The 19,131-nt window shown below is 39.0% G+C and overlaps 1 protein-coding gene across 1 annotated transcript in view; it reads left to right on the top strand.

The window, feature by feature from the left end:
* The window catches only part of DTHD1 (death domain containing 1), an 86,749-nt gene extending 68,499 nt beyond the window's left edge, over positions 1-18,250 (top strand). Inside the window, exons 9-10 of the mRNA XM_068974941.1 lie at positions 13,267-13,324; positions 17,889-18,250. Of these exons, the coding sequence (XP_068831042.1) occupies positions 13,267-13,324; positions 17,889-18,250 (420 nt within the window). The remainder of the gene's footprint in view (positions 1-13,266; positions 13,325-17,888) is intronic.
* Positions 18,251-19,131: the final 881 nt, after the last annotated feature.

Consider the following 19,131-nt stretch of genomic DNA (forward strand, 5'->3'; position numbering starts at 1 on the left):
CTAAATCAAATCCCTTATGATTATACAGTGAAAGTGAGAAATAGATTTAAGGGCCTAGATCTGATAGATAGAGTGCCTGATGAACTAGGGAATGAGGTTCGTGACATTGTACAGGAGACAGGGATCAAGACCATCCCCATGGAAAAGAAATGCAGAAAAGCAAAATGGCTGTCTGGGGAGGCCTTACCAATAGCTATGAAAAGAAGAGAGGCGAAAAGCAAAGGAGAAAAGGACAGATATAAGCATCTGAATGCAGAGTTCCAAAGAAAAGCAAGAGATAAGAAAGTCTTCCTCAGCGATCAGTGCAAAGAAATGGAGGAAAACAATAGAATGGGATAGATTAGAGATCTCTGCAAGAAAATAAGAGATACCAAGGGAACATTTCATGCAAAGCTGGGCTTGATAAAGGACAGAAATGGTATGGACCTAACAGAAGCAGAAGATATTAAGAAGAGGTGGCAAGAATACACAGAAGAACTGTACAAAAAAGATCTTCATGACCCAGATAATCATGATGATGTGATCACTCATCTAGAACCAGACATGCTGGAATGTGAAGTCAAATGGGCCTTAGAAAGCATCACTATGAACAAAGCTAGTGGAGGTGACGGAATTCCACTTGAGCTATTTCAAATCCTGAAAGATGATGCTGTGAAAGTGCTGTACTCAATATGCCAGCAAATTTGGAAAACTCATCAGTGGCCATAGGACTGGAAAAGGTCAGTTTTCATTCCAATTCTAAAGAAAGGCAATGCCAAAGAATGCTCAAACTACCGCACAATTGCACTCATCTCACATACTAGTAAAGTAATGCTCAAAATTCTCCAAGCCAGGCTTCAGCAATATGTGAACCGTGAACTTCCTGATGTTCAAGCTGGTTTTAGAAAAGGCAGAGGAACCAGAGATCAAACTGCCAACATCTTCTGGATCATGGAAAAAGCAAGAGAGTTCCAGAAAAACATCTATTTCTGCTTTATTGACTATGCCAAAGCCTTTGACTGTGTGGATCACAATAAACTGTGGAAAATTCTGAGAGAGATGGGTATACCAGAGCACCTGACCTGCCTCTTGAGAAATCTGTATGCAGGTCAGGAAGCAACAGTTAGAACTGGACATGGAACAACGGACTGGTTCCAAATAGGAAAAGGAGTGAGTCAAGGCTGTATATTGTCACCCTGCTTATTTAACTTATATGCAGAGTACCTCATGAGAACACTGGATTGGAAGAAACACAAAGCTGGAATCAAGACTGCTGGGAGAAATATCAAAAACCTGAGATATGCAGATGACACCACCCTTATGGCAGAAAGTGAAGAGGAGCTAAAAAGCCTCTTGATGAAAGTGAAAGTGGAGAGTGAAAAAGTTGGCTTAAAGCTCAACATTCAGAAAACGAAGATCATGGCATCCGGTCCCATCACTTCATGGGAAATAGATGGGGAAACAGTAGAAACAGTGTCAGACTTCATTTTTTGGGGCTCCAGAATCACTGCAAATGGTGACTGCTGCCGTGAAATTAAAGGACTTCTTGGAAGAAAAATTATGACCAATCTAGAGCATATTCAAAAGCAGAGACATTACTTTGCCGACTAAGGTCCAGCTAGTCAAGGCTACGGTTTTTCCAACAGTCATGTATGGATGTGAGAGTTGGACTGTGAAGAAGGCCGAGTGCCGAAGAATTGATGCTTTTGAACTGTGGTGTTGGAGAAGACTCTTGAGAGTCCGTTGGACTACAAGGAGATCCAACCAGTCCATTCTGAAGGAGATCAGCCCTGGGATTTCCTTGGAGGGAATGATGCTGAAGCTGAAGCTCCAGTACTTTGGCCACCTCATGCGAAGTGTTGACTCATTGGAAAAGACTCTGATGCTGGGAGGGATTGGGGTCAGGAGGAGAAGGGGACGACCTAGGATGAGATGGCTCGATGGCATCACGGACTTGATGGACGTGAGTCTGAGTGAACTCCGAGAGATGGTGATGGACAGGGAGGCCTGGTGTGCTGCAATTCATGGGGTCGCAAAGAGTCAGACATGACTGAAGACTGAACTGAACTGAACTAAAACAAATCAGTGCTGAAGCCAGCCTATAATGGCTGTTTCCACTGCTTTATTTTTCACTCTAGTCTTTTTGGTTTATGTTCCCAGATCCCCTGGAAACGGAAATGGTTACCCACTCTAGTATTCTTGCCTGGAGGATTCCATGGACAGATGAGCCTGGCAGGCTACAGCCCATGGGGTCACAAAGAGTCGGACACAACTGAGTGACTAAACACTTCACTTAACACACTCCTAGCGTGAGGCTACCTTAACTATGGCACCATCCTACGATTCCTCAAAGCACATTATAATAAGGGTGAGCCCTGACCAAGATTGAAACTCTGAGCTTCTTTCTGTCAGAGATTTAATAGTCTGCAGCTGCTGAACCCAGGTGGGCTATGAGAACACAGGGAAAGGGGCTATCTCCAATGCCATTATGTCATCTAACACTTAAGTTGTGTCTCACTATACATAAAGTTATAGGATTTACCTTATTTAGAAATGGATCTTTTAAAATTAATTTCATTGAAGTAGAGTTGCTTTATAATATTGCATTAATTTCCACTGTATAGCAAGATGAACAGCTGTATGTATACATATATCCTCTCTGTTTCAGATTTCCTTCACATTTAGGTCACCACAGGGCACTGGGTATGGAGCCCCCTGTGCTATACGTAGGTTCTCATTAGTTATTTCTTTCCTTTTTTTTTTTTTTTTGATTGATTAACATACCAATTTAAAAGCATTCCCAAACCTCTATTTGTGTTAGAACTAAATTTATTTATTTTAATTGGAGGTTAATTACTTTACAATATTGTATTGGTTTTGCCATACATCAACATGAATCTGCCACGGGTGTACACATGTTCTGAATCCTGAACCCTCCTCCCACCTCCCTCCCCATACCATTCCTCTGGGTCCTCCCAGTGCACCAGCCCCAAGCATCCTGTATCCTGCATTGAACCTGGACTGGCGATACATTTCTTATATGACATTATACATGTTTCAATGCCATTCTTCCAAATCATCCTACCCTCTCCCTCTTCCACAGAGTCCAAAAGACTGTTTTATACATCTGTGTCTCTTTGGCTGTCTCGCATACAGGGTTATCGTTACCATCTTTCTAAATTCCATATATATGTGTTTGTATACTGTATTGGTGTTTTTCTTTCTGGCTTACTTCACTCTGTATAATCGGCTCCAGTTTCATCCATCTCATCAGAACTGATTCAAATGTATTCTTTTTAATGGCTGAGCAATACTCCACTGTGTATATGTACCACAGCTTTCCTATCCATTCATCTGCTGATGGACATCTAGGTTGCTTCCATGTCCTGGCTATTATAAACAGTGCTGAGATGAACATTGGGGTACACGTGTCTCTTTCAATTCTGGTTTCCTCGGTGTGTATGCCCAACAGTGGGATTGCTGGTTCAGTTCAGTTACTCAGTCGTGTTGGACTCTTTGTGACCCCATGAATTGAGGCAGTTCTATTTCCAGTTTTTTAAGGAATCTCCACACTGTTCTCCATAGTGGCTGTACTAGTTTGCATGCCCACCAACACTGTTTATTTCATACATAGTAGAAGTAGTGTATATATGTCAATCTCAGTCCCCCAGTTCATCCCACTGCCCTTCCTTTTGGTATCCATTTGTGTGGTCACTACATCAGTGTCTCTGTTTCTGCTTTGCAAATAAGATCATCCGTACCATTTTCCAGATTCCATATACATGTGTTAATATAGGGTATTTGCTTTTCTCTACAAATGGATCTTTGGACAATCATTTATTGTATTGGAATTTGAGAGGTATCAAAATGTTTCTGATACAAAACAAGACTCTAGGTCTATCAAGAATTGTGTGACAAAATTAAGTGACACTGAGCACACACTCTGTGCAAGGAATTCAATTAAAGTATTCCATTTTATTTCATCTAAAGTATATTACACATTGTATTTCATTTAAAGTTCACTACACATCTAGGAAGGAGATAAGATGATGATAGAAATTTTAAAGTTTAGGGAACCAAGGCATGAATTGACTCAGGAGTCAACAATTGACAGAATGAGGTTTAGACTCAGTCTTACCCAAGAGCCCTCATGCTCAAGCAGCCTTGTATTAAGGAAAGCATATGTTTTGGAGTTCATCAGAGTGGTATTGAGGCCACAGTTCCTTCACTCTGAAGTCTCGGCCACAAGACCTCACTACTTTTAAGCCTTGATAGTCTCTTTCATCCAAGAGGAAAAGAGTAAGAACTCTCATCTTCCTCACAGCATTTTGGGAAAAGTCAGATGAGATAACCCAGAAGAACACACTTTGTAAATAACTCTGAAGCAGGCTCAATTTTAAGAGTTTCAGACAAGCCTGATAAATAAGTGCTGAGATTCATCCAACTCAAGATTATTTGCATAGAAGCTGAAGTGATTCCTGGAGTAAGAAATTAAACTGTATTCACTGCTGAGTCTGAAATAACTGAATATGAGATATGACTTGACAGAGTTCTATTTGCAGAGGACTCAGAGTGTGTTTGCCCTTCCCTACACACGTTTTTATATATATTAGAATATAAATAATTTTTTATTAACGACATCTAAATATATACCAAATATTCTATGTTAAATGTGTCACATATTAAAATACATTTAAAGCATACAGGCCATCAGATGTTGAGAACAGAGTACTATAATTATTAATGAAATCTGAGTCTCAGTTCAGTTCCTTGTCCTAAGGGGAATGATTATAATTTAAAAACAGAAGATATATTTAATTGAGTCCTGTGACACAACAGGGCAAAGTTCATATTACCGTAATGTCGTAACCCAAGGGGTAGGGAGACACTTACTTCATTCTGTCACATTTCACCACACAATTTACACACCAGGAGAGATCAGAGTGGTCACTGATGGAGAACTGCTTTGCTCAGGAGAAAAACAGGAAAGACGATGGGCTTCATGCGGAGCCGGTTAGAATGGTGTCACTGCTGAAGGACCCAGCAGAATGGTAGTGGGGCTGCAACAGAACAAACCCATGGTAACCCCTGATACACAATAACTGCACCTACGTGAAACCTTGGGAGTGAAAGTGTGGTATGGGTAGAACACTCAGGGCACTACCTGGGAGGACACATGATAGACTCCATGATATACACAGGAAGGGAAACTGCTGTGCCCGCAAAAAGAGCTTTGATGCTTGTGTCGCCTGGCTGACCATTGTGCTGAAGCTGGGGGAACATGTGGATACCAACAGAGTAAAGCCCATAAGACTGCCAGAAACACCTGGATGGGACTTTGCCTGAGTTGGGGTTTCTATGTGAAGAGGTATGTGCCAGAGTGAAGTCATCTGTGCAACTCCTATGAAGCAATTTTTGAGAAATTAATTTTATTACTGTACCTCTATAGCATCGGTTGTGTAAGAAGCAATCAGAATCTCACTTTGGCCCTGACGTGATATTAGATCTCTCCATTATTTCTTGGATAAAGATATGTGTTTCATTCTTCCATGCATTGCTGGGATACATTTGGAATGCTAGTTGATAACTGATGCTAAGTCCAACTCAATGGTGCTTTTCTAACTGGAGCCACCATACTTCGGAATAAGAACAATCTGTATTACAAATGTGGCCTTATCTGAGACCAATTCAAAGTATGAATTTAATTTTTGCCTTTTTCTCAAGATTCATTTTCACGAATGCTATGGTTTGAGAACACTGCCTTATTTTCTCAGTGAGTAGAAGATAAAGCCCCTTGCTGAGAGTCTCGGGCAAGGGTGAGGTAGAAGTCTTGCAAAGAGTGGTAAATGTGTGCGATAGTTTCTGTAAGCAATGGTGGAAGAGGTCTTCAGGGACATATAAAAATATTGCTGAGCAGTCCCAGTCCCCAGCTGAAACAACAGACTTTAAATTTGTGGTGATAACAGTCTTCATAATTGTCCACAGAGAATCCCCAGAGCTATGAAGAATTGAGGCTTGAGGGTATGGTGTAGTAACCCTGTGGTAAATAGAAGCACTGATATAAAAGAAAACACAGAAAATGATACAATAGGATCTACTGATGTACAACTGTAAAGAAATTTAACAGTGGTTAAAGAAGACAGCTTAAGTGATACAAGTAAACTTTAAGACTTCATGAAGTGGATGGTCTCCTTTCAAGGAACTACAAAATGGGGCAAAAGGTTAAAAAAAAATTTATAAGATAAAGAAAAAGAGCAATGATGAGACAAACAGAAAATATCCAACTGGCTGGGGCCACAAAGTCACCCCTGATGGGCATGAGAAGGCCTGGACTGGGCTTGGCCTTTATGGACTGGCTGACAGGATACACTGTATGTCCAGTCAAGCAGAACATTTATGAGGACATGAATGTTTTCTAAGTTTTGCTTTGCTGATGTGGCATCCTGGGGAGGAGTGCAGATTCTTCTTGGGCCTAGAGATTTATTTCAACAGAGGCACGGTCCTGTAGGGAAAGAGATCATGACACTAAGAGCTCCAGTTGGCCTCTGGGGTCTCCATGTTTCATGGCTTCTGTGCTCACATCCATTCTGTGGTTCTGAAGTAGCAGGGGAAATACAGCTCTTGGGTATCATGGAACTAGAGGAACCAGAGAAAGTGGAAGTGTTGCAGCCTGAGGAACATTTCAAGCAGTTTCTGTTTCTAGTCATCAGTGAGGGCAGGAGGCTATTGTGCCTTGCACTGGCGTGCACAGGAGAGCATATGGACATAATAGGATCAGGTTGTAGGAAATAGACAATAAATTCTTCCAATAAAAGCACAGGTGGAAAGCCTTGGGAAAAGCACTCTGAATTATCTTCAGAATCCAATCGATGGAGTCAAGGGCAGAGTGGCCAAAAGGTGCAAGAAGGAGGAGAAAGCAAAGGAGATTGCAAAGATGACAGAGACAGATGTTGGCTGACCTCGTCAGGCAGGTAAAGAAAAGCAATTGTTCTGAAGGAAGGTCAGCCATTTATGTCTAATGGATTCTGCTCAAGCAGTGGAGATTGGCTGAGACCCTAAAGAAGCTGAAATAATAGAATCTTTTGTTTCCTCATTTTCTCTCTGTCTACACACTGTCTTTGCTTACCCTAATGTCCTGCTATGGTCTGTGGTTAATGACTTCAATATGAGTTGTAACTAACTGTTAAATAATTTTGTTTGAGGAAGTAACTTTTGTTTGGAAAATGCCCTCACATATGAGAATTAGTGATAAAGGCTCTTGCAGGAGTAAGAGAAGCTAGCTACACTTGTTTCTGGCTTTCAGTTATTTCTAAATCTTGAGGTGCTTTGCGATGGCACCCCACTCCAGTACTCTTGCCTGGAAAATCCCATGGACAGAGGAGCCTGGTAGGCTGCAGGCTCCATGGGGTCGCGAAGAGTCGGACATGACTGAGCGACTTCCCTTTCACTTTTCACTTTCATGCATTGGAGAAGGAAATGGCAACCCACTCCAGTGTTCTTGCCTGGAGAATCCCAGGGACGGCGGAGCCTGGTGGGCTGCCGTCTATGGGGTCGCACAGAGTCGGGCATGACTGAAGTGACTTGGCAGCAGAGGTGCTTTGCTCTTTCTTGTGTGACCAGATAGCTCTGAGGAATATTGAGTCTGTGCTGCGCTGTGTGGCTCATGAGACTCAGAGCTGGAGTTCTGTAGTTCTGGAGGTGTCTGCCAAAGGAGCTGTGCTATTTTTGGAAGATGATTTCATGCTGCAACTGCTAAAGAAGCTGTACAGGGGACCAGACTCTTACAGGGAGTGTGAATATGGTTGACTTGGCTAAGAATGATGAATCAGAACAAGGGGTAGAGGATGGTATTGTCTGTATTTTGGGACTTTAATATCTGTGTAACACCTAAGAAGGAGATATGTATTTTGTTGAAAATTTAAATTTTGTGTGGCACACTATCTGATGTAATCAGTCTCATCAATTTGTTTTGATAGCCTAACTCAGCTTAGTCCTTGTCAAGATCTCAATAGGAGATGAGCTCTTGGTATTCTGTTCAAGTTGATATTATACCTTGATGCATTTCAGGGGATTCTGGATGAAAAATAAAAGAGGTATTTGCAAAGCCCCTTGAGAGGCTAGGGAAGGAAAGTGAAGACCAGGGCAATGGGTGCTAACCTGGACAGGGAACAGGTATCTTCAATGTTCCATAAATCACCCAATAATAAGTTCATTTGAGTAGCAGACCTGACAATTATTTGAAGTCAAAACTTTACCATGAGGGAAAATATTATTATGGTAATAAAAATAATTATTTTATTGAAAATACAAGGATACAAAAATTACTGAAAGTCTAACTGGGGAGGGAAAACAAACATATGCAAATAATGGTATATGAGTGGCATTGATGACAGCACAAGACATGAAGAGATAAATTGAGTGATAGTACATAAATCCTCAGATAAGAAACCAGGAACCAGAGGAGTTGATAAAAGCAGTGGAAATGATCAGTGGTCTTGGAAACATGGTAGGATATGAAAAAGAGATCATTCAAGTCAAGAGAAAGTATCACAGAAGTTAAATAGTTCTTACTACCCTATGTGTACATGTCAATACCATGTAAAGCATTAATATAGGAACAATTAATACTTTAATATTACTATTAAAGAAGAATTAATATAGGAACAAGGTATTTTATTGGCCCTCAAAGAGATGATAGTCTAATAAGTAGAGCCCAGACTGATCATGGCTGGTTTCTGGAGTGGTGAAAAGATACAATGAAGGGAAACTTTTAGGTGCATCACTAAAAATAATGTCAGATAAAATAAAGGATGTGCTCAAATTAATATTTTTGTTGTTGCGCATAAAAGACCAAGTTGGCATAAACTCAACTAAAAATGTTTCTTAAGTTTTAAAAATTCAGTAACAGGGTTGTATTTAAGGAACATGGAAACAATAGTAATTGAAGGAGTCTTCAAAGCGGTGGCCTGTAAGACTTAAGAGACAATACCCTTCCAGGTGAAAGTGACTGATTTTAGTTCCAATCTTTTAAAAACACTTCCAAGTCAATGAGAGCTGTGTTGTAACAAGACATACTTGTATATATTTGAATTATTTATACTCTTATACTGATGGAGTATAGTGAAGAAGAAACTGCCCCATAAACCCCACTACATCCTCCTACAAGGTATATGCGTAAAACTGAAAACTTGAGAGTCAGGTTTAGATTTGCTAGTCAGCCTTCCTGAGAAGTAACATGTTGAAAGTGTCATTTTAGAAACTTTATTTGTCAAAATAAAGGCTACAATATTAGCATAAGAGCAGGTTACCTGAAAGGAATAACAAAATTTCCTCTAGCAAATAGTAGACCCTTTAGGGGATGCAACAGAATAGCATTTGTTGATGCTCAGAAGAGAAGAGAGATAAGTAGGGAAAAATCAGAGTCAATCCTGCCAGTGAAAGCATCCAGGTAACCCTGTGTAGACACAGAATCTGTGGGAGTGAACACTGTAGGACAAGCATTGGCTTCCCTGCTTGGCTTGGAGCTGACCCTGAGCACCAGTGAGATTTTAAAGGTGGTATGCAAGGCAAAAATAGTGCACAGAAGAAAAAAAAAAGGAATGAAAAGAAAAAAGAAAGAAAGAGGGAGGGAGGGAATAAGAGGGGTGTTTGAAAATCCCTGAATGATGAGAATATATGGGAGACCAGCATAGTGCCTGGAAGTATAAAAGACCCAAGATTTCCCATGCATCCACAATTCACTGCTTCTGCAATTGGGTTCCAGATAAAGAACATGGCTTGAATTTTCACATATGTCAAAAAATACATATACTTGAACACCAGAATCACTCTCAGTGTATCAAGGTGCTCCGAGCCATCTGTGAAGAAAGAATGACTGGAAGGGTGGGTGGTAAATTGTTTACATACAATAAAGAAAAAATCCAATGTGTACCTCTTGTCCTAGACTCAGTCCAGGTCATATGTCCATTGGTGGGAATGACAGAATCTGCTGCATGATTTAAACTGGCATTTCTCATTTTTTTTTGGAGAGGATTAAGTGCAAAGTTAATGCCTCAAAAATCTGTGCACTTCTTTTGAAATACTACAGTATCAATATTCTTGGATTTATATTGTTCTTATGTTGATTCTTAATCTCCTCCCATTAAAACTTCTTACTGTAAGGTGTTTTTTTTTTTAATTTTAGGTGTACAGCATTAGAATTCAATATGTGTATACATTACACAGTGATCACCACTACAAGTCTACTTACCCTCCGTCTTTGTACAGTTCACCTCCATCACCCATTTCACTAACCCCTCCAGCCCCCTTCTCCTCTGGAAACCACAATTCTGATACCTATATCTGAGTTTGCTTTGGGTTTATTTTATTTATTCCTTTGGATTTTTCTTTTGAGATTGGACGTATGAATGAAATCATATGGTATTTGTCTTTCTCCATCTGACTTATCTCACTTAGCATAATACCTTTGAAGTTCATCCAAGTTGTCACAAGTGGGAGAATTTCATTCTTTTTTATGGCTGAGTAGTATTTCACTGTATTCTTGGGTTTCCTTGATGGCTTGGATGGTAAAGAATCTGCCTGCAATATGGGAGGCCTGGGTTTGATCCTTGGGTTGGGAAGATCCCCTGGAGGAGGGCATGGGAACCCACTCCAGTATTCTTGCCTGGAGAATCCCCATGGACAGAGGAGCTTGGTGGGCTACCATCCAAGGAGTCTCAAAAAGTCAGACACAACTAAGTGGCTAAGCACACAGCACAGTATTTCACTGTATATATTTGTGCATGCTAAGTCACTCAGTCATGTTCAACTTTTTGTGACCCCATGGACTGTAGCCCACCAGCCTCTTCTGTTCATGGGGATTCTCCAGGCAAGAACACTGGAGTGGGTTGTTGTGCCCTTCTCCAGGGAATATTAGTGACCCAGAGATCGAAACTGTTGTCTCTTACCTCTCCTGCACTGGCAAGCAGGTTATTTACCACTAGAGCCACCTGGGAAGCCTCGGGTGTGTATATATATATACATATATATATGTATATATATATAATGTATCTTCTTTATCCCATTTACCTATCGATGGACACTTAGATTTTTTCCATATCTGACAACTGTAATATATTGCAATAAACATAAACATAAGGGTGCATCTATTTTTTCAACTTAGTGCTTTTATATTAGTAAGATAAATACCAAGAAGTGGAAATATGGTAGTTCTGTTCTTAATTTTTGAAGAACGTCCATACTGTTTTCCATAGTGGCTGCACCAATCTGCAGCCCCACAACAATGAGTGTTTTCTTTTTTCCTGTCCTCTTTAACATTTGTAATTTTTTCTCTTTTCAATAATAGCCATTCTGCAAATACTATCTCATTGTAATTTTGATTGACATTTCCCTAATAATTAGTAGTGTTGAACATCTTTCTATGCGTGTTAGCCATCTCTATGTCTTCTTTGCAAAGTGTCTGTTCAGATTCCCTGTCCATTTTTAAATTATTTGTTATTGAGTTATGTGAGTTTTTCAAATGTATTTTAGATATTAACCCCATAGATAAATAATATCTTTTCCCATTCAGTAGGCTGCTATTTCATTTTGATAACAGTTTGCCTTAACTCTTCAGAAGTTATATTTTTTAATTTATGTAGTCCAATTTGCTTATTTTTACTTTTCCTTTGCCTTTGGAGTGAGATCCACAATGTTACTGCCCATGTTTTTGTCTAGGATTTTATGATTTCAGATCTTACATTCAGACCTTTAATCTATTTTTAGATCTGGAGCTTCCTATGCCACCATTTTGCTTGTAAGCCTTAATGGGTGTTTTATATACATGTCTATGTAGTATATATGACAAGAATACTTACAAAGTATTATATTCAGATTTAATAACTTAGTGCTTTTAATGAAGCAGTTTATAATGCATTAATATAGAGTTCTACATCATTCTTGTATTATTGCTATGAGAAGACTTTTAAAAAAATCAGTTTTATTTTGAAATAATTATAGATTTACAGGAAGTTGCTAAATATAGTACAGAGAGGTGCTAGATAGTCTCACCCAGTTTTCCTCAGTGGTTACACCTTAACCTAACTATAGCAAAATATCAAAGCCAGGAAGTTGACATCAATAAAACATGGGTATATAGTACTGTTACTGTTTTATCAGATGTGTAGATTTGTGTAACCACTGCATTCAAGATATACAGTTGTTCTAGCATTACAAAGACCTACCTTATGCTACGTTTTTATAATCTTCTACCAGCATCCTAACCCCTGGAAATCACCCATCTATTCTATATCTTTGTAATTCTATAAGTTCAACAATGTGATATAAATGGAATCAGAATATATGACCTTTTGAGACTGAGATTTTTCACTCAGCACAATACTCTGAAGTTCATGCAAGGTGTTGCATTTATCAGTGACTTATCCTCTTTATTATTTAATTGTATCCCACCTTGTGGACATTCAATAGTTTTTTTAGCCATTCACCTGTTGCAAAAAATTTTAGTCATTTCCAGTTTTTAGCTATTACAAATAAAGCTGCTATGAATATCTGTGTATAGGTTTCTGAGGGGTGTGTGTGTGTGTGCTTTTATTAAATCATATTTCAGAGCTGAGGATGAAAATAAACTGTCCAGAGCACTGTACAGGTTTTCAAACTTCTATATTTTTACTTACTCTCCTGTGCTATTTTTCCTGATTCTATATTAACTGAGAACAAACCATTCTGTGGACAGTGTAGAAAAGTAATGATTATATATTTGATTTATTCTTGACAAAATGTTGATTTCAGAATAATATTGGCTTAAAGACTTGATTGTTTTTAGCATTATGTCTGCACATTGATTCACTCATTTATTCACAAAAACTAATGTTTGAGTACCCACCAGGTACCAGGCCTGGTGCTGAGTGTTGAGCAAGGTGCCTGGGTCACAGCAGCTTTTACTAAATATTATGTTTGTATCATAGAGGTAGCTTGCTCTTTGTTAGCTGTATTAACAATTTTAAATTTTAGTTTAGAAAGTATTTATTCAGAGTTAATTAAACTGCTATAATAATATTTATATGCATATTCCTAATTTATATTTTCTGAAAGATTTGTGTTAATATATGTTGCCTTATCTTGGGAAAGCAATTGCTGAGCATGCAGACACAAATACACAATGTAATTTTGCAAGGCATGCAATTCAGGACTTTTCCCAAACAGGGGTGAAGTTCAGAAGGACTTTTATGTGTATCTTGTTCATAAATTAATGATTTCTTTTGTTTATTCTGTGTCCCTTTCTCTCCAAAGCATGAAAAATTAATCAACCGTCCACAGAGTACCAAAAGAATTTCTACAGATCCACTCGGTAAGGAATATTTGCTGTGTCCTCATTATGATGGTGCTCTTTTCTTCTTATATTTTATATTTTATGTGAATCTTAGAAAAAACAGAGAACTTTGCTATTAACAATAGTTTGCTAAATAATCATTTCTTATCAGCCAAATAAATAAGTTTTCCTTTATAAGTCATGCACATATGAACAAAATTCCTACATGGAGATGTAGTTACACTTTTATGAAAGTCTATAAGAAATATAAACTTTACTAAGTACTGTTTAACTAAGGTAACTAGTAATTGCTTTATTTGGTAAACAAACTACTATGGTTTGTTCTGAAATGTTGACTATTAGGTTTTGAATCTTAAAATAGATTTTAAATAGAGGTATATATAGAGGTATGAAACCACAAGAGAAATATAAAATTTGATTGTGGTTATGGTTAATCCAGCTATATAACAATGACACATATTTCAGAATTTGACACTTTTATTCTTTTTTAGTCTCTGAAATGATTCATTTTGTGATGCTAATAATTACTATTGTGACAATTTATAGGTCTTCAAAAGATATCATTGAGTGTGTCTTGACTATTGTGTCAGTCTCCCAACTGATGGCATAACATTTCGTTTAGGGGTTTTCTTTGTGGAGGTGTATAAAAACTTCACAAGCTTTGCTGAATTAAATTAGAAGTAAGTAGGATGGGCATAAACCTTAGCATTATACACTCTCTCAGAGGCGATAAAATTGATATTTTCAGTGAGAGCAGGAGATAGAACAAAAAGAAAACACGAAAGCCCAAACCCCCAAAACCAAACAAAAAATCCCCACTAAAACAACAATAGTAGTAGATGAAAACCCAGCGGGTTGATAATGTTGACTTTGAAGAACTTGGTGTTCAAATAAAAGCTCTCCCACTCCCGCTGGTAACAACCACCAGAGAGGACAAGGGTATAGTGATCTTTCTTACGTGTACCAGGGAGTCCTAAATTGTTATACAATGTGGTCTTGCATGGCCAATGCAATCTGAGCTGCTGCAGGATGATGGTAGCAGGATAAAATTATAAACAGATTTAAATGCTAAGTTGAGAAGTTTAGACAATGAAGGAGGCCCCAAGAGATGTATTAACAAGGAATGAACAAGATCAGATTAGACTTTGAAAACTTCTTGTTGTTAGTTGTGTAGGTGACGAAAGTCAGCCTACACTGATAGCAGGGGTATGGTTCTTGTAGTTATCCAGAAAAAAGAGGTAGGGCATGATTGAATCCATAAGACTATAAAGTGGGAGAAACATCTGAGGTATGATTACAGTTAGAGCCAATAAAACTTGAGTATAGGTGATAAGATACAATAGGCTTTGAGAAACTGGGATAATCTTATGTGTGTTAGTATACTAAGCTGAGTGGTCCCATTTACTGAAATAGTGAATAAAGGATCAGGTGGAGGGAGGGAAAAACTAAAGTTGATTTCAATTTTAGTAATGTGGAATTTAAATTTGCTGTACTATAAACTGGAAAAGATAACCAGGAGATGAATATTGCAGATGAGTGTGGGTTTGGTTTCAAACCATCACAATAAAGCAAATATCATGATAAAATCACATGAATTTTGGGGTTTCCTAGTACATTTAAAAGTTACATTTACATTATACTGTAGTCTAAGTGTGCAATAGAATTATGTCTAAAAACTAATGTACATATGTTAAAAATATTTCACTGCTAAAAAAATGCTGACTGTTTTCTGAGCCTTCAGTGAGTCATAATCTTTTTACAATAGTAACATCAATGATCACGGATCACAGATCACCATACCAAATAAAATAATGAAAAAATTTGAAACTGTGAGAAGGACCAAAATGTGACACAGAGACACAAAGTGAGCAAAGATGTTGGAAAAATGGCACTCATAGATTTGCTTGACCCAGAGTTGCCACAAATCTTCAATTTGCAAACAACAACAACAAGCAATGCAGTATCCATGAAGGGCAATAAAGCAAAGCACAAGAAAACAAGGTGTGCCTGTACCGGGATTTAGGAAACCAGAGTTAAAGATGATGATACACTAGATCTGGGATATTTCACATCTCCCAGAGGAGATGGTTACGGCAGATGGTGAATTTCAAGGGGAGGGGCAGAAATAGCAGGGGCCTGAGCTAGGAAGCAGCAATTCAGCACAATTAGGAGGAAGAAAGGCAGCACAGAGGGAAGAGAGAGAAAAGAGGAACACCAGGGCAGGCCATGGAACCCAAAGGAAGGAGTAAAATGCTCTGTGGAAGCTGGAGAAGATGCAGAATCAGTTGCTATAAGTAGTATCTAGGAGGGCTTTAGAAAGATTGGAAAGAAAAGCTTAAACAGAGTTTTAAAAGAGGATATCAATATGCTGTGATAAACTATATGGAAAAGAATATGAAAAATAATGTATATATATCTGAGTTACTTTGCTGCATAGTAGAAATTAACACACCATGTAAATCAACTATACTTAAATAAAATAATTTTTTTTAAAAGAGGCTATATAACTCCAAAACAAGGGCCTAGGAAAGAGTTAATATTGATGGATTTAAGGCATCAAATTTACGTTAGGCACAAAAAGGTTTTATGGAATAGGAAGCAGAGAGAGAGCCTGGGAGCTAGAAACAGTAGGAGAAACAAGGAAAGGAAAGCCTGATGGTACTTGTGCGAAGCCTGGAAAGAGCCTGATGGAAGAGTGGTTAAGGAAATCGTGTGAAGGGAAATTATTTGATGAAAAACACTGTGGGGATGGCACCCGTCAAGCACGGTGGAGTGAGATTCTATAAGAAAGTGACTTTGAAATGAACATGAGATTATGAGAACTCAGGTCAAATAGCTTTGGGGAAAGTTAGGAGGAAGAGCCGCTGGCTAAGTGAAACAGTAAGAGTGAGCCTGAGATTTGATCGACACTCCTTTGGAAAATTTTAAATGGAACACGGGAAACAGAATTTTTAATGAATTTGTAAGCTGCTGAAGACTTAAAATGTGTGCAGAACATAGAACTTGAGGATCACATTCTGTTTCTTTTATAACCTGGGATATCCCAGTAGTTGATTGCCATGTAAGTAAGACAGAATTGATGGCTGATAAATTGAGAACATCGAAAGCTAAAGAGGACAGCAGATTTTAAGGAGGATGCAAGCCCATCATTGACATATAGAGCTGACTGTTACGGGTAGTATGCGTTCAGAGGCAGACATGATGGAATGGTGTGGGCGTCAAAGGACTTGCTGTAATGGGGCAAGAAGCGTAATAAGCAGGAGCAAAGGAATAAAAGCTGTGGAGGTTTAGGGGCAGTGGTTAGCAATAATACTGAGCAGGTGAAGCCAAGGAGACAGAAAAATTCTGGCTGGTGATGAAATGTAAGGATTGGCCATGAAAGTCAGTTTCTGAGTCATCACACAGGTCAGTGATGTTGACGAGATTTAGAAATGAGGAGGTCAGAGGTGCAGATAGTTATCGACAGGATTGCTGATGACAGGGCCTGCCAACGGCAAGAGACCGATGATGCTGTCAGGGAGAAGAAGGCCTACCCATGTAGCATGGGCATCAAAATGAATATATTGCAGGAAGGAAGCGGAATGTTGGTATGAAAGTGACAGTGGAGAGGACGGATGTGTTGGCTCCATTTCCTGAGTAGCTTTCACAGAAAAGTGGTATGATTTATCATGTAAAAGCAGGTGCAATCTATGTGAGGAGGTGGATAGAATACAGTAAAAGGTGGCAGACAGAGAGCTCTTTTCTGACACCAAACCAGGGAAACTGGTGCAGACTTTCGCATGAGTGGGAGAAAGTGGCTGTGATGCAGGTTAGAACTTACATGCAGAAGGAGACAGATAGTGGGCTCTGAGGGGTTTTCTAAGAGTGAGGGCTACACAATAAAATAAGTAACAACAATAGAAAATTGGAATCATACATTTAAGTGGTAGCAGGAGTCACAGGGTGAAGGAAAGGGTAAGCTGAACATATGGGATATATTCAGTGATGTTTATGGTTCTAAATAGTCCAGAAGCCAAGGGAAGGACATGCAATGGACCTTCTGTAGAACTCATCTTTGGAGAGTGGATCTTGGTGAGTTTGTGTATGTGTGTGTGTGTGTATGTCTGTAGTTGGGGGACTGGAGTGTGAGGATTGCCTAACTGCTGCTATAGTTTATGTATTAGGTTAGCACTAGTTAAGAGAAGTATTTTTTGAACCTAAAAATATCTTTTAACATAGTACTATTCAAATGTGGTTGGGGACCTCAGCATCAACGTCATGCGGGTGCTTGTTAAAAATGCTAAGTTTTGCCCATATCCTAGTCTTATTTAGACTATCCAGGGTGGGGACATGAGTACCATGTTAACCTCCTTGATCTCAGGGAAGTTAACATTGGAGGAGCATCTCTAACCCTCTGCAATAGGTGGTTCCCTCAGAAGGAGATCCCAAAGGCTCTCAGCTGTTCTGGGTGGGCCGACATCATTCTGCTGCTGAGAGGCCAAACCAGAGATTGAGTAGGTTTCCTGTGAACAGGTGGAGGGTTGGATGAGCACACCCCCCAGGAAAGGGTTCTAACTCTGAGTGTCCCCTGTGTTTCTGGCAGAAGCCCTGTGGGACAACTTGCTCTACTGGCTGGCGGATGAGCTCTCAGAGGAGAATGCCCTGTGTCTCTCCTCCTCACTCCCTCTTCGCCGCAGCACCATTCAGCTCATCAAACTGAAGAACCCTGATGATCTCACAGAACAGACCCATGAACTTCTTTGTTTTTGGAAAAGATCACTCCCAAATTCCACTGACAAACTTCGCCTCCTAGCTCGCCATCTCCGCAAGATCGGCAGGAATGATCTTGCAGAAGAGCTCAAATTCAAGTGGGAAAATAAAGTGTTCACTGAACCACAGCAGTGGTCTGAGGTGGCCGAATTAAGCCCCACTGCTCTTGCTTTAGCCCTAGAAAAAAGGTCGTAGATGGTTTGAAGATGGTTTCTGTTAACATTTTACTAGAAGTTTCCTGGTAATGTTGTTTGAAGTGAACTGTTTGATGCAATATTGAGACAAGCAGAGTGCTGACAAGCACTAATCAGACCATAAAAAGCACCTGCGGGTTTGAGTCCTTGCTCAGGGTTCAGTAACGTATGTTCTGCAAGCAAGATTGTCTTAAGCCAAACTAAATAGCATTTGTAATAGAATATGTCCTGTGTATATTTTAATAGCTGAGGTAGCATGTTAAGTATAAAGGAAAGGTAATACATACATATATATATATATATATATATGATATACAGAATTCCTTTTTATTATAATCAAGTAAACTAGTCACTCAGAATTCCAAGTAGCTAATTCACATTCCAGTTATACTGTGGAGCCCACAGGTAACAATGCAGAATAAATTAGGCTGCAGAGGCCTGATGTTGATGATAGAAAATAACTTTTAAAAAACAGCCAAGGTTGAAATAAATTAAAAATAGACTAACACTCCAGCCATTGACTGCCACAAGTTTTTAGTAAGATACAGCCTAGAATCTGGAAAGCCTCATATTTTATTATTAGTGAACTGAGGCAGCAGAGAGCTGATGGAATAGTGGTGTCTTTTGTGCAGACTTAGGAAAACAAGCTGCTACTAAACCAGTTTGACAGAAACCTTATTACATAAGCCCTATAGGATCACTATTTTTTTTAAAGCTGCCTTAAAAAGGAAAAAATTAAAAGAAAAAATTGTAATAATTACCTAAGCCACTCCATCATTGATAATCCCTGTTAATATTTGTGTTTACACTTTGAGGCTTTGGTAACCCTAAAGCACTTTAGCTCCCGAAACAGCATGACGTGGTGGTTCATTAGATTCTTAA

This window comes from Capricornis sumatraensis, chromosome 7 (genome assembly GCF_032405125.1).
Source record: "Capricornis sumatraensis isolate serow.1 chromosome 7, serow.2, whole genome shotgun sequence".
Lineage (NCBI taxonomy): Eukaryota > Metazoa > Chordata > Mammalia > Artiodactyla > Bovidae > Capricornis > Capricornis sumatraensis.